Source organism: Triturus cristatus, chromosome 4_2 (genome assembly GCF_964204655.1).
Source record: "Triturus cristatus chromosome 4_2, aTriCri1.1, whole genome shotgun sequence".
NCBI classification, from domain to species: Eukaryota; Metazoa; Chordata; class Amphibia; order Caudata; family Salamandridae; genus Triturus; species Triturus cristatus.
In genome coordinates, this window is record NC_140586.1 from 123,919,800 (window position 1) to 123,936,098 (window position 16,299).

Sequence of the window (16,299 nt, forward strand, 5' to 3'; positions counted from 1 at the left end):
GTGTCCGGATTGGATCCACTAAGCCTTGGCAACCGCAACCCACGCAAGGATCACAAAACGGCTACGGTGCAGACCCACGGGATCTGAGCGAGGTCTCCAGCGAGGAGACTGTAGAGCAGGCCTGGAGCAACCAGGGGAGCCCTTTAAAGTAAAGATTGACCTCTGCTAGGGCCCACCAGTCGAGAGACAAGGGACCACGGGAGGCGACAATTTGGAGTGCGTAAAGATGAGCCCACGGGTCGCCGGAGCGGGCTGGAGCGTCGTCCTTTGGCACAAGTAATGCTGAGAGGTTGGCTCAATGATGGGCCAAAGCACAACTTCCCCACTGGTTGGGGTCGTGTGCTGTGCAAGAGGTGGCCGGTGTCCTGGGGTATTGGGGATCTCGACACCCACGGGGTCCACGGTGCTGAGCTTTGCTGTGCACACTCACTGGCCTCTGGGATGCTTGGAAACCCACCTCAGGGTAGGCAGAAGTCTTTGATGTCCGTAGGAGCAGCGGAGTTCCAACCGGGTCACTTGCAGTGTTTCAGGTGCCTGCCAAGCAGGGGGGTAACTCCTTTACCCCAAGGGAGATTTCTTCATTCAGCTGTGCAGCAGCCCGTCGAAGGTTCAAGTCTTTGAAGTCCAAGATTAATCTGAGGCTCTGGGGACCCTGCACTCACCTTTATCCAGAGATTAGGGGAGTGTCTGAATCAGAGCCCACCAATGAGAGTTCAGGCGGGAAAGGGTGGCTACACCCTCTCCCCTTTGTGTGTTTTCCCGCCTGGGCAGGGGACAGGATGCCCCTGAACCCGTTTGAGGCAGTGTATGCAGAAGTAGGCACTGGAGAAGCCTACGTGCAAGTTTGAAAGACATCCTATGGTGCACCCACCTAGTTCCAATCCACATAGTCTGTCTGGGGAGGTGGGAACACCTCCCTGCAACAAGATCCCTATTGTCCAGCTGCCGTGGCTGGAGTTCTGCCGAGCAACAGGCAGCCAGAGTCGTGTGGGTGGCGGGTAGCATCCATTTTGTACTACGTGTGCACTTTTAAATTGGTGTCTAAAATCTGCCGCTTTTACCATATCACCCCTCTAGCAGGGGAGAATCATGCCCTGGACTGGGGGTAAGATTCCACGATGTTTGACACCAAACATGACATGGTTCTGTGCAGCTACTCTCAAGTTATCACGCTATCGTGATTACTTATAATGCGGTTAAGAGTATATGGTATGGCTGCACGACAAACAACCCAGCAATAGTTTTAATGAAGGTTGCAGAGTGGCCCTACTCAGGTAGGGGTTCCCCCTCACACATATCTCAGCACCCTGTCTTGTAGGATTACCAAGGCCTGCCTTAGGGGTGACGTATGAGGATATATGTGTTGTATTTAAATGAGATACAGGATACCTATATCCCTGTAAGGGGTGCAAGCACCACCTTACCCAGACTACAGTAGTGGTCTGGTGGTGTCAGTTTGTATGGCTGTCCCAGGGGTGGCACAATAAGTGCTGCAGACCTTGGTAGGCCTCGGAGGGACCCATGCCCTGGGTACCTAGGGTACCATCTACAAGGGGCTGATAGGGTGTCCTCAGTATCCAATTGGTATGTACCTAGGGTACTCACATTAGTTTAGAGAGGAAGCAGATGGGCTGGGGTCCTGGATAGCAGCGCCACAGCCTGGCTAGAGTCAGAAAACAGTCAAAACATCAGCAAAAAGTTGGGGGCAACTATGCAGTCGATGCCACTCTCCTACAGCTCCCAATTGCATGAATATACAATAGTAAATAGGGAAGGCAGAAACAGTTGCACACAAGCAATATACCATAAACTGAAATATGCAATGTGTCTACATAGTGCTGTGAACACACTCGTGCAATTCAGTATTGCATGGTTTCAGAAGTTATGTGGATGCTTATTTTGGGCAGCCAACTATGCAAATTCTTTTAAAGTAAAGAATGGTCAGAGTTATTTATTTTGGACGGGGTGACTATTAATTTAATAATTTTTTTTAAACACTATATTCTTAGGTTACAACTTAGTTCACCAAGACAACATTGTGCAAGCCCTGAATGCTATTTCACAAGCAACCAGCGTTTCCCCAGAGAAATGCCTGCTGTGGCTCCCGTCTGAAGCAAGGATCTACTTAAAGGCAGCCTGTGTGACACACAAGTCCCTTCATCATAGCACTACTGTCTAACTGGCCAATAAACTCGAACTGTCTGAGGTAGTCGTTCCTTAAAAAGTGCCAACTCCCTGCTGCTGAAACCACAAAAGTACATCAAAAAGAAAATTTACAACCACTCCAGCCACAACAATATGGAATGCACTGCCTCCTGAAATCATGTCAAACCCCTCGACTACATCCTTCCCTTGAGAAGTAAAAATTATTCTGTGAATAGACTCCTTCAATAGTAGCCTGAAGCCACTCAGCTGGATTATTTCCTTGTGGGCACCTCCAGATCCTGAATCTGCCAGACAGATTGTTTTAGGTTAACTGTCATGCTGCATTCTTATTACGGATTACATTTCTTCCTGTATGTATAACTTGTTTGCTATTTGTACAGCGCTCTGATACCCAGACGGGTCATGTTTGTGCTATATAAAACTCCTCACATGATATTAAAGAACCTTAAAATAAAAAATAGAACACAAACTCCTCAAACAAATTTCGAAATATCAAGAAAAAAATATATACTAAGCAAAATCTCACACCCAGGGTTAAGCACCAAGAAATGGCAAAGTTCAAGCGAAGTCTATGTTTGACGTAGACCAGGAGCTAGGTGCCAATTCAAGCAGACTGTGATGAAGCAGGGCTTTGGTAAGCCTCAACAGTCTCACCGTGAGACTTAGGGGGTCATTTAGAGAATTGCCGAGCAAAAGCACCACCATAAATTGGCTGTGCTCCCACTCCTCGAAGCGCATTGCTCCTCTGCACTATTTAGATGAGTGGAACCACTGCGTTTCTGTAGGCAAAGCCTCAGCTAGCTTTGCTAGCCGAAAGCCTTGACCTGGTGGTCTGTTTACCACTGGACCATCATGTCACGTCACAGTGGCGGATGCCCTGTCCTGTTTAAAGTGGCACCACAATCAGTGTTTTAGCATTCCAAGTACAACCTTTCAAATCAAGGTGGTCCTAGGAAGGGCTGGGAGGTGTGAATCAATTATTAGATATACTCCAGCACAATGAAATGTTTGTGCATGGTTTTTAGGGGCGGTGCTTAAAGGATGCATACAGCCTTGAGGCATGACTACCTACGTATCATATATGTTTTCTCATGATCTTTTCGATGCAGGAACTGTGGCAAGAGGGCACGTTTTTTCCTTGCTGAAGGGTTTGTAAGTACAAACCTTTATTAGCATTACTTGGCATGCATGCGTGGAATGTTTCTGGACCCAACGAAAGCCATACTGATCCACAGAGGCACTCAGATGGATGAAACATGTTGACTGCATTGAGGATAGTTGATATCAATTAAAGTCTCACAAAGATCCACCATTGTTTTTAAAATTTGACCAGGACCTCCATTTTTAAAATCACTACATGTGGAAGGAGTTCCTGAGCCAATTTTAAATCACACATCACCACATACACTATCACAATCATAAAAAATCAGCTCCGCGGTATTCAGGTGTCGCAGCACACCCTAGAAGCATTCGTGACCAAGATGGGAACCTGATTATGAAGCATGTCACCAACTAGGTTGGTAAGTGAGGGTTCTCCAAAAACACCCAGCGGGTTCCAGGGCACACTTGGCACTAAGATTATGAGAATCTAACCTTAACTCATTCTTGTTTTTAGGATTTGCCGGCCGAAAGCTTTGACCTGGTGGTCCGTCCACCACTGGACCATCACGTCACAGTGGTGGTCGCCCTGTCCTATTTAAAGTGGCACCACAATCATTGTTATAGCATTCCAAGGACAACCATTCAAATCATGGCAGTCCTACGAAGGACTGGGATGTTTGCCTTTTGCTTTACTGCTACATATAAAAAAAAAATCTCTGATTTGGATGTTTGTTGCTGCAAAGCAAAAAGATAATGCAGAGTAGCCCCCTTTAACAAGACCGCACACTCTGCCTGCAACAGTAACGAAAGTGCAATCGGAGGATGCACTTTCATTGCGGCTATTCCCACTATTCACCTCACCCCAGAGGTTCAGATACTTCTTTAGGGCAATCCAGAAAGGGCCCAGATCTTTAAGAGAAAAGTTCAGGGCAGCACAAACCAGCACGGAGCTTTCGTGCTTTTGCCCTAGTTCTTCTAGAGGCCAAAAAACATAACAAAGTCCCTATTCTTGTTGATGTTGGAAAAGTAGGCCTCATCTACCGTTACCTGGTCATCAGCAAAAGGCTTCTAGGGCCTAAGTCTCTCTCTACAGTCAGGACTCACACAATCCAATCTAAACTGGGCAGCTAGCTCTTCAACAAAAGATGGGACCCTTTTTACGCCTTTTGTGTTCTCGAGACAGGTACAGAACCCCAGCCAGCAGGCCCTTGGATAGCCCGTCCAGGCACTGGGTTGATTTGAGAGCTTAGGTCCCCCTCGGGCTTCTTCACAGGAGGGTCAGGAATGAGTCTCTTTTTCTGATGTTTCTTCCCTGTCCAAGAACGTTGAGGAACTGGTGGGGGAATGTCATTTGTTATCCATGCATTAGATAGTGACTGGAGAACTCCTTAGGACCAATTTGCCCCTTTGTGATTCTTTATGTTGCTGTAGACTCCTAATGGCCCATCTCTGGTTAAGCCTTCGATGTCTGTCCCGCAACAGTCTTTCTGCAAATAGAAGACGGTCTATTGTTTCCTAGAAGACATCTTTTAACACCTTATCAGAATGAGAATTACTGCCGCTCGAAGGGAAGGGAGCCTGGGGAACAGATTTTTATAACTATCAGGTTTTCAAGGTAGCACAACATATTATGTTTAACAGTTATCTTTCACTATAGAGAAAAAAACAAATCTACTTGCACAACTGTACTAAATCTTTCACGAAGAGCAAAACAAACCTTTAATCAAGTTTCTAGCATTCTCCTGGCCTGTAAAACCGGACATCCATATTCGGGTCTCTCCGTGGAATAATGCCACTTAAACTCCACAGTGATAAATCGTGGAGAGAACATTTGTTTGATATTTAACATGCCTCGAATATATACATTAAGCACCCAACTCTTAGTCTTACAGGTGCACTCCTGAATGACTTAACTAATGAGTAAAAGTAGACTTTCCCTTTTTTGTGTCATATTATACAGCAGTGGGCTTGGCCATAAATGTGTACCTAGAGCCATACCATTCAGTCATACAGAATGTTGGTGGTATAAATACATATCGCAGCACAAATCAAGAAAATTAAACTTCTACACCACTGGCGCATTTCCTTCAGCAACGTACCGAGGTGTTCTCTAAAGCTGGATAAGTCTGAGTATAGCCAAGTTTAGTGCATAGAGTCAAAATGCCAGCAAAAACGAGTACATAAAAGAGGCAATAAATGTACAGATGCCATGTAGAAAACGCAAAATTGCTACAAAAGAACATAAACCTGTAGTCACATTCCACTAGATTTTTGTCCTAGGTACTAGATTAAAGCATGTACATTTCCTACAGGATCTTGTGCAAAAGAAACGTTAATTAAATGTAACACTGATGTTGCAACTTGCTATCGGTTATGGAATTTACATGAATTCCAGCATACGGCCCAGGAGGAAAATATGTGGTTACAGAAAATGGCATGATCTCCACGTGAAGGCTTGAAAAAAAGAATCTGAACTTGGTGTCTAGTCCAGGTTTAGTTTAGTGGACTCTTTCGACATCGGGATTGTCTTACAGACACTAACTACTCTTTCAAAACCATACCACGTGTTCTACACATTAAAAACCACCCAATGCAACACTAGATGGCAGACGTTTGCAAACTTCAGAAATCCAAAATATGCTAAGCCACATAACCAGTCTTTCTGGTACTACGTATTGTTAAGTATTTAGAATGTCTGTTCATCATTTCCACTTTACCTTTCAAAACGGGGATAAAGGCAGGGTTTTAAAGTGTGTCCCAAAATCGAAGTCCCTTGGACAGAAAATCTGCTTTGCAAACCCTGTCCTACCAGCGCATCACCTAATTTTGATTAGCTACAGCCAGCAAGTTAGGACTAGTGAATGACCAGCGACGACACAAGACAAATGCAGGAACCGATGTACTAGATGCAAAATAATCCAGATGTCAAATGGTAACCAGGGCAGAGCTTGGCGATAATAAGAGACTATCATGATGCTGTTGGTTTAGCACTAATCAACGAAAGATCTAAGCATCTTGATGGTGCTGAACCCTGTGTGGTCATCTTGGGACCTCTGTATTGGCTCGGTTTGCGGTTTTCATTCTGGTTCCGAGAGAACGGGTGCCTGCTCTTCCTTAAAACTACCTTTACTAGGAAGTTGTTCAAACAGAACAATTGAGAGAGGAGGGTTCCCAAGCTCTTCCAGTGTGCCCAGCTGCTGCTAACTCAAGCTTTGCTCTGAATTCCTCATTACATCTGCTCCTCCATTTGTCTCAAGCCTTTATTTCTAGTTTAGCAAATCTGTTTCCAATGCCTAAAGCAACCACCAAGCGTTGAATGACTAAATATTCCAGTACTGACTAGTTCTAATGTCATTACTTTCTTATCTAAGGGTACTAGTTGTCTAAATAATGCTGACTTGTAGTTCAGAGTTTAATCGAAATACTCAAGAATCCTCTCCATTAGGGTGAGCTTGCCCAATACCAGTTGTTTTTTCCTGAATCGTACCAGATTGCTGGTTTTACTTTCACCAAGGTGATCAATGCTTAAGAATCAGAATCTTGCCAAAATGCCTACAAAGCAATAGGAGACTAGGTGCATCAGGAGCAGCACCACAACAGACTTTGGAATACACCCACTCTGAGATGTTTGATAAAATACTTGATCAATGTCCAACTTCCTCTGCTCCCAAAAAGTTCAACCACTCCTCCAGATCAGGCGCAAAGTGGAGCTGCCAAAAGCCCGAGTCACAGCATGTCTACTTTGATATATTTTACAGCAGCCTCTCACAGAAAGGCACAGGTAGACTGCAAGAAGGTCAAAGTGAGTCAGCACCTTAAATGAAAAATTAGAAGCCTACAAAAGCCACCTTAAATGTTCGGCTTTGGATCCAGGAGAAGTGCAAGCTCAAATGCACAGTTCTTTTGCCATGGAGAGAGACTTCGAGTGTAAGGGACCATAGGGGCAACAGAAACAGGCCTTGAGCTATGTAGAAATCAGTAAACTTCAATTAACCAGTAAAGGATAAAGGGATAATAACAGGGTTGTAGGTCTTGGGCCCAAGCTCTATAGTTCTCAGCCTGTCATTGAGAACACAACCAAACCAACAGCTCTAGAAAATCCCCCTGAAATCTGGGGTGCCAACACTATCCTTCAAGTTAGGACTAGTACCAAGGGGCACAAGGAAGAAGAACTGCTTGTTTGGGCTCACTTCATATTTAGTCTGGTCAATTTGTCATCAATCCGTGGATACAGTTACGTTTCCATCCTCCACCAAGTGTCCTCCCAAGCCTTTACGCCAGTACCATTCCAATGCCAGACTGTTACCCACTATATTGCTTCCGAACATGAGGTCCATGGGTGTAGATCTTGGGATAGGATCTTATCTGAGTCACAGTGGGCATGACGAACACTGGAGCCCGGAGCCCACTACAGCCAGTCCAGCCCAGACCTGGACACTCATTAGTTTTTCATAAAGACTCACTAACCCCTTTAACTCAAGGCTGCTCAATGGTTGGAACTAACATTGAAATACAATTATAGTAAGTCCTCAGCCAGCAGTAACTTCACTTTAGTGGAGATATTATTTTTGACTTTTAATGTAAAGACCTTGAGAATAAATTCTGCTAAACCCCCAAGAAAGTGCTCCCATTGTGTAAGTGGACAGTAAGTCACGTCATTGCTTAGGACTGAGTTATACATAAATACATAACTCCAGGGCACCAATGCTAGCCGTTACAGAATTGATTGTTGCCCTACATGCTTTTTCACTAGTCCATATTGCATATGCCCATATTGGCAGATTTTGAACATGGGTCTCACTATACCCACCAGGGAAATGCAATAAAACTCAGGGCATCATGCCACGAAGACACATAGTATTTGCGATAAAGTGTTGCATTATCATTAACATTCACTACCTACCTTTCTCTGAAGTCCTACCAGATTTTGTTTTTATAACCCAACTTTTTGTGCTCGTTTTTTTTTTTTCTTTTCTTTTAAGTACGGTCTGATTTCTGATGCCAGAGTATTAAAATACCTTTTTGAGTGCGTATACAGAGTTTGTATCCATCAACATTTCCCACCTCTGGTCTTCAACTCTCTGCCTGTTGCATCTCCCACAGAAGCAGATGAGCTGCTTAAATAATGGCCGCAAGGGCACACAAGCTTCACTTTTGCAGAACAGATTATATTCCATTCATGATGCTTCCCATGAGGCAGCATTGTCACACGACTGCCTGAATTAGGCACATTCCCTCTCTGCCACCAGTTCATCGTTCCAGTGCACTAGATCAGGGGAGCTTTCATGGCTCATTCATCCATCCGCCCTCTCCCACAATGTATGTCATATCTGTTGCATTCAAAATACAATAGTTTTGAGAGCATGCAACATCTGCTATGCTTGCCTTTTTCAGAGAGCACATTAAAGCTTTCCTTTGATTAAAATCTGGGCTTGCAGAGTATGAAAACAGACACATGCAAAAGAAGAAATTAATTTGGGCTATTCCTTTTAAAGGAGACTTCTCCAATGGCATTCAGGAAAAAACTGAGGCCTCAGAGGATTTTTCATTGTTTACAATATCCTACTGACACTAGTTTCTATACAATATCCTGTCATGTTGCACAATTGCTGATGAACTGCATCAGATAACTCGTTTGAATCGTGTGAAGAGGAATGCTTAAACATACATATGGCTTACTTAAAAATGACTGCTAGCACACAGCATGCAAAATAAAACTATCAAAGGCAAATTAATGTTGTCCAAGGTGGAGGGGAGGAAAGCAGAGACAAAACTGAGGACTGTGGTAAAAAGGATTTCAGGATAGGTTGGGTGAAACTCCACATCCAGTCAACTTTGTCGAACTTTTGAATTGGATTTTGGGACTGCTAGGAAGCAGAATTGTAGAGCAGAATGCACTCATGGAAGCTCAGAATACAAAATGTATATAAGCCAGAATAAGCAATTTACCACAACTTCTCTAAATGTCCATTACAATACAATGTAGCAAGGCTAAGAATAAACAGACTTGTAACTGGAAGCCAAAAATTGACGAAGTATGACTTGAAATGAAACCTGCAGATCATGGTGGTTCCGGTCTCATGAGCTTCTGAAATGTAATTGTAGACATGAGTCCTGAAAAATCTCACGCAACTTCTGTGCAAGTCCTGTTGCTAGTGCGCATACAATGGAACTAAAGCTGTCCATATGGCACTCACCTGCCCCGCTCCTCACGGTGTTCATGGGAGCAATCATTTTCCACTCGTCCCGCTCCAGGTAGTAACACTCTGTTGAGTTCAGGCGGTTTGTCCCATCAAAGCCACCCACGCCATACAAAAGGCGGTTCAGGACAGCCACGCCCACACCTATCCTTCGCGTCAGCATTGGGGCAACCAGCTGCCACTCATCCTTCTCAGGGTCATACCTGCACAAGGGTAGGAGGAGGCCTTATAAATACAGATGCATTTTTTTGCCACTAACCTGAGTCATTCAGCCAGATATCAATGCAAAGTTTAATTAAAAACAAATAAATACATAGCCTTCCAATTCGATGTACAGTAATATCTTACACATACATTTAGGCAATTATGATTAGATTTTATAGTGCAATATGCCAAAACAGACGTTTCTAGGAACTTAGCAGATGATATTAAAAGCCAACGGCTCAGTAGACATATGTGCCCATGCATGGATTGCTTTTGTACAGTATGAGCCTAGCTGGATAGCAATGGAGTGCTAAACGTGGCTAATGCCCGAGGTACGATACAAGAGAGTATACACGAGTGGCAGTTTCTAGAGACGTTCCTATTGTGAATGGCAGTGGTCTTCTGTTAAGGTGAGTAGTTCCTTTCTGAATTGCAGAAGCTGTACTGATGTGGACGGGAATGCTATGCCAGATCCTGGGTGCATAAATGGGAACATTTCCCACCCACTATACAAGGAGCTCAACTTAAACCCAAAAGCTTGACTGGCCAAGCTTATACGAAGACTCGTGTCCGAGAACCACAGCTCTGTATGGGTTAAATATTTTGTATAACACCTACATCTTATCTTTCAGAACTTCAGAATTCTGTAGGGAGGTGGCAGTGGGAGAAGAAGCAGAATGATTTCCGACTGGCTTAAAGTTGTGTGATATAGGTAAGCGGGGTTGCAGTGTATTGGTTTGCCTTCAGGTCTAGGTATAGATGATTGAAAAAGCCAGGATCGCACCTGTTTACCTGGCTCACTGGAACACTTTATAAAGGTCTCACTTCATTATAAACCGGACATTCTCCAGTTGTCTCTGAACTGCTCATATATCCACACACAATTGCGCAGGAGGAAGATTGTAACTTGAATCATCTAAGAAGAATTCAACTGACCCCCCTAACTCAGTAGTACCCCTTTTAGGTTAACTTTTCAAAGCGTCATCTGAAAAAGGTTAAAAAAGAAATTTTTGCAAATAGGAAGTGGCTTGTGTTGCTATTTGCCTTCTTTCTAAACCACCACTCTGTACTGGCCTGCGCCCTCGGCAGAAAATGGCGTAATGTAAAAATGTACACTTCCTGTCCTAATCAAGGTGTTAAGGAGAAAAGGAGAATAGATGCCAAATTGAAAGAACATTGGTGAGTGGATGTACAGGCTATTTAGTTTCCCTTTCACCACCTTACTCTGCATCACTAAGAAGACCATACACAGCGATAGACTAGATTTTATCAAATCTAAGTTTAAGAGATACTCACCAAATAAGAACAGCAGTATGGTCCTTGATCGCACCCTGGCTTATCACACCACATTAAAGAAGAAAACCATTGGAAGCACATCGCGGTCTGTACTAGGCACAAAAACAGGAACATGCTTAAGGATATGGGCCACTAACAAGCACCTGGAATTCAGGAGAATGGTGAAGACCTTGCTTTTCCTCCAGGTGAAGCGCATAGATGGGAAAAGTGAATCTTACTATACTACAACCCCAAATTAACTACCCCGCCATCTTATATTCCTGTAGAACCGCACGTGAATCCTCGAAAGGAACAAAAGAACTAACACAAATTACAAATCTCAATGCACAGCCCACTCACATTGGAGAGAACTGGGATCTCCATCACTGCAAAACTCTGAAAGAACATGTCAATGTAAAGCTTCCATCAACTGAGCACGTCTTTAAACTCTTTAAATTCACGTCAGTAATTGCGGATCATAACTAAACAAATCACACACAGAATCTCACTCCATCTCCGACGCACTGGAGATGCCAGCTCATAGATTAAGCATGACATGTGAATTATTATTTTTCTCTCCCAATGGTGGCATGAGGAGCAGGGGAGGTGAAGTACACACTGGTGCCCGGTCATGTGGGTGGGAGATGGACAGGGAAGGGGAAGGTGGGGTTGATTAGGCAGTCAATGTAATCCAAGCCCAGTTGTCACTTGGCTATTTGGTTGCACCAATATGTGGATATGATGCCAGTGTGCTGGTATCCTTTACAACCCTTTAGGTGTTAGTGGGGATAGGGTGGAAATCTCAAAATCTACCTGCTGCACTACAGATTTTCAGGTGGCAGGACAAATATGGTTCCGGTAGTCATCCGGTAGTACTGACCCATGTCATGGAATCTGGACTGCAGGTGAAAGTTGAGGTTTCTCAAGACTCCAATTGACAGGTGCAGAAGAAAGTATATATACACCAGGTGCACAGGGAGGGTAAGGGATGGAGCGAATTAATCGGTCTTGATTTCTCTGTGATCGACTATGCGTTCCCTCATCTCTGGGATAGGCTTAGTCCATAAATGCTGTCCCAATGCAGGTCCTTCCGGAAGCTGGGCTTCAGAGAGCTGTGAAGAGTGACAGGAGAGGTTGCCTTTTTTCCACACGTCTATTAAAGGACTCAACAGATGCTTACAAGACTTCAGCCGAGTCTGATAGGAGAACAGCATCACAGCAGCAGTCTACTCCTGGTCCTCCTCCTGGGTGGAGGTGCAGGTCCAGGTCCTTCTAGTTTGCAAATGTGAAGTACTAAGCAGAGTACTTACTGATTGGAGAGCCCACAACTTCTCTTAACCAAAGGGACAAACCTGGCCAATAAACTGATATGCATCTGGTGGGGTGAAGGCATGATCCAGTCGTGCAAGTCTCATCAGGGTTTTGCAGCCCATCATGAGATTGGTTCTGCATTGCTCAGGAAGCTGTGCAGTGGTTCCAGGCAAGAGGCCATTTCCAAAGAAATGTAGAGCTGAAGGGGAAGGCTTAAGACTTCACTCTGGTAGGAAAACAGAAGTTGCATCAAAGAGACTGCAATGGGCTACTTCTCCCACCCATACATTCAGATAACCGTTTTCATCGTAGAGGTAAGGTGTATGTCCAGGCTGCACTAATTAACTAACACACACACACACTAACACACACACACACTCACTCACTAACACACACACACACTCACTCACTAACACACACACACTCACTAACACACACCACACTCACTAACACACACCACACTCACTAACACACACACACACACACACACACACACACACACACACACACACACACACACATCCCCTCCTCCTCTCATACAGAACACCAACAACATAAAGGAAAAGGACCCGAATTAAGAGAGACTTTTTGGGCCTCGTAATAAAAGCGAGTAAGTCGGGCGTCCAACTATAGATTATGCTGCCACTCAGTCTGGGTACCTTGGATAGTCGCCACACTCAGAGTAGTGAATTTTGGGTGGCCCCTCGACATCAGAGTCTAGATCTTCTCAAAGCCATGCTGAGGACCTTTGCCCCAACAAAACCATTGTACAAACCCGAGAGTGGTGAAGGCCTTCCTCATTTTACAGTCCCCAGTCTGAGCTTGAGACAGCCCCAACTTCTTGCAACATTATTCAATCAGACAAGTAGTTCATCATAACATTATTTATGGTCATGTAATCTGGAAGCAATTATTCAACAATTTTTCTAATTTATGAGGACATGAACAATCATGTGGCCCCATCACCAATCCATGGTGCACTAAGGACTGCTTGGCAATCCTAAGCGACATGGTCCCACCAGACTAAAATTTACTAGGGTAGATTAGGAAAATGTGGATGTGGTGTAACAACTCTGTATTGCTAAAATACCAAATTAAATTCTCTTCATCATCAGTATCGGGCAGCAAAGACCAGCAAGATTTTCTCTTCTGGCTTACCTAAGTAGTTTTGTGTACTTTCGCCTTATCCATCTCCTTGCAGGCAGTAGCTTACACAGCCTATCGAAGATTCACTTGGCCAACAGGCTTCTTAATCCTGTACCTCAGTTGTCTGGAGAGGTATAAGGGGGTGGGGGGGTGGGGGGGGGGGAGAAGAGTGGCTGAACCAACCTATGCTTCCACTTAATATCACTATTATCTAGGTTTGATCTAAAAAATAAGTTAAATCAGCAACCTTATCTGCTATCTTCTATGCCCTGTGTTCAGTTCAAGCTTTAGTAGTATTGATCGATGTATTGATTCCTTTTACATGTTCAGATCACTTACGCACTCCAGAGAATATCTAGAGTCCCCTATAAACAGCAAGGTTCTGTTTTGTCAATAACACCTAGCCCTTGGAAAAATGGGTATCTGCAGCATGATGTTGTGGTCCTTAGTCAATACAAAAATACCAAAGATGGGCCAACTAATCTGTCTGACCCATTTAGACGTTCTGCATAGTATACATACCAACCAATTGACCTGGAAGACGTTCCTTCAGCCAAAACACTCAAAATTAGAGCAAATATACCCAAAAAATATTTTCTTCACTGCAGTCAAATTGCTGTTTATGGAAACCAACACAAAATATTGATATTCCCACGATCTCTCTGCAAAAGCCACCCATTAAGAAACTTAGGATATACTGCATTTGGCTAAAAAAAGCAAAAATATATATTTCTGTGCTCCCAATAAAGCATATGGTTAACATTTTTGTTGGATTTACCAATGCCTCTACAGTAGAGGCCTCAATCATGTCAACCTTGCAACAACATTGAGGCAGAAGCTGTCAGCCTCCCTAATGAGCATCACAAGGCTTCCACAAACTCTCGAAGTTGAGCTCTTGATCAATGAGGATATCAAATAGCATTGAGCGGATACACAGCATCACCACATGATCTTTGCCCAACAAAGTTTAAATAACAAAAGCAGCTCGAAACTATGCTTTATTGACACACCTTCTGAAAAAGTCCACCCTGGATCCCACAGACTAGCCAAGTTCCTGAGATCTTTTGGCTTTAACTCTACATACAGAAACAAAGGGAGTGAGAACTTGAGTGGTTTAACCACACGCTCTCTCTGGTCCCGCCACCTATGGGTTTTAGCACACATTATAAAGTAGAGAGGGTTAGAACCTGGGGCCGGTGGGATTTGTTCTCACATTCCAGACATGGCACAGTGAGACTTTGGAGCTCACCTACACATTCAGGACTAGACCGTGATGAACATGGGCCCTGAGACCCACATTCAGGAACATAAAGGGTGATAACTAGGGATGGAAATTCCAAATGCATCCAGATGAAACAGGGTGATAATACAATGGATTTTAATCGCGCAATTTGGTCGTAAGCGTGAGAAGTGTGTTTTGTGCACCCAGGTTTTGAGAACTAAAAAGGGGAGCAAGAGAATATCACTAAGTTTTACTAGCTTCCCTGGCTAGCTTTCCACCCACACACATCACTGGACCCACTTCCCCCATCTGTATGTGAACTGCTGATATTTAAGATGCTTTCACATTGACAGAGAAACCAGACAGCGAGTAGACAAAAATGGTTAAGGCATGCACGCCAACATTTTGATATTGGCAAGAGGGAGTCTTTGAAAAAGAAAAGGAAAAAAAAATCAAATTGAGGGACTGTATTTTCACGATTGACTTGTGTTGAAGTATGTGAAATTTTAGGAGGGAGCCATCCTAAATAAAGCAATTTTAGGCTTACAAAACTCGTGAGCCTCCTGTCTGAATCAGGTCTATTGGCATGTATGCTAACAGGAAATAAAAACATGGGCAAGAAACATAAGCAAGAATAAAGAGATCATTCTTAAAGGGGTGGGGTCAGGTTGCCTGGAGTGCAGGGGCATATCTTCCATAGAATTTGTATGAAGCAAACACCTGTAAGTGTCGATAGAGCCTTTGAAGCCAAAGCAAAGTAAGAGAAACAGCCTTTTGGCTCCTGAATGGGGTAGAGAGAAGCCAGGACTACTGTACACAAACACACAGGCATCCAGACTTCAAGCTACCGGACTGACTGAAACGAAGGGCGTATATTCCATTGAGGTGCTCCATTGCACAATCATTTGCTGTGTCTCCCTCCCCTGCCAAAGAGGCTGAGCAACCGAACTGGCTGAATGTAAGGTGCTGATTTCATAAAATTACTTGAATGGACACAAACACACACTTGCACACACGCACCCCACACCCCCTACATAGTAGTAAAGTGGGAGGGACTGGGTGAGGGTTGGAAAAGGTGTCATACTGACTACTTAACGGGTGGGGTTTAGAGATGACTGAGGAGGGTTTAGGAAGGGAGGGACATGCACCCACCCACAAAAGCGCAAGCCCATTGCTATTCAGAATCTGCACTTCTAAAGTTACTACAGCCAAAAAGTACAATAAAACAGTAGTAAATGCAGCTCAGAGCTGACTAAGTCCAGCACCACACAGATAAAAAAAATATACTGCAGAACTCTTGCACAGACAACAATGGTGGTATGGTCACAAAATAACACCCCACAGAAATAATGGTAAATTTAATTATTTAAAATAGTTCAAAATATAAATAACTGGAGTAACTCACTCTGATTCTGTGAACAGCCAATAGTAATAATGTTTCTCAAAAGTGTACAAGTAAATTAAATTTGTAAATTCATCACAAGTGCAAGTTACTTTTGTGAATATACCAGATTGAAAATGGCAGGTTAAACAATTCCTACCACAGTCACAAGAGGGAACTGCACTACCAAATGAGGAAGCCTATAAAGGCATCACGCCAGGAGCACCACTGCCTATTTCACTGACAAGCTCACCACATCCAGTGGCTCTTGGCACACTCACAGTCAGGACATC

At 43.8% G+C, this 16,299-nt stretch overlaps 1 protein-coding gene across 1 annotated transcript in view; it reads right to left on the minus strand.

Moving 5' to 3' along the window:
* Positions 1-16,299, minus strand: part of KEAP1 (kelch like ECH associated protein 1) — a 152,514-nt gene that overhangs the window by 29,545 nt on the left and 106,670 nt on the right. The window contains exon 4 of the mRNA XM_085600761.1: positions 9,465-9,670. Coding sequence (XP_085456887.1) covers positions 9,465-9,670 — 206 coding nt within the window. The remainder of the gene's footprint in view (positions 1-9,464; positions 9,671-16,299) is intronic.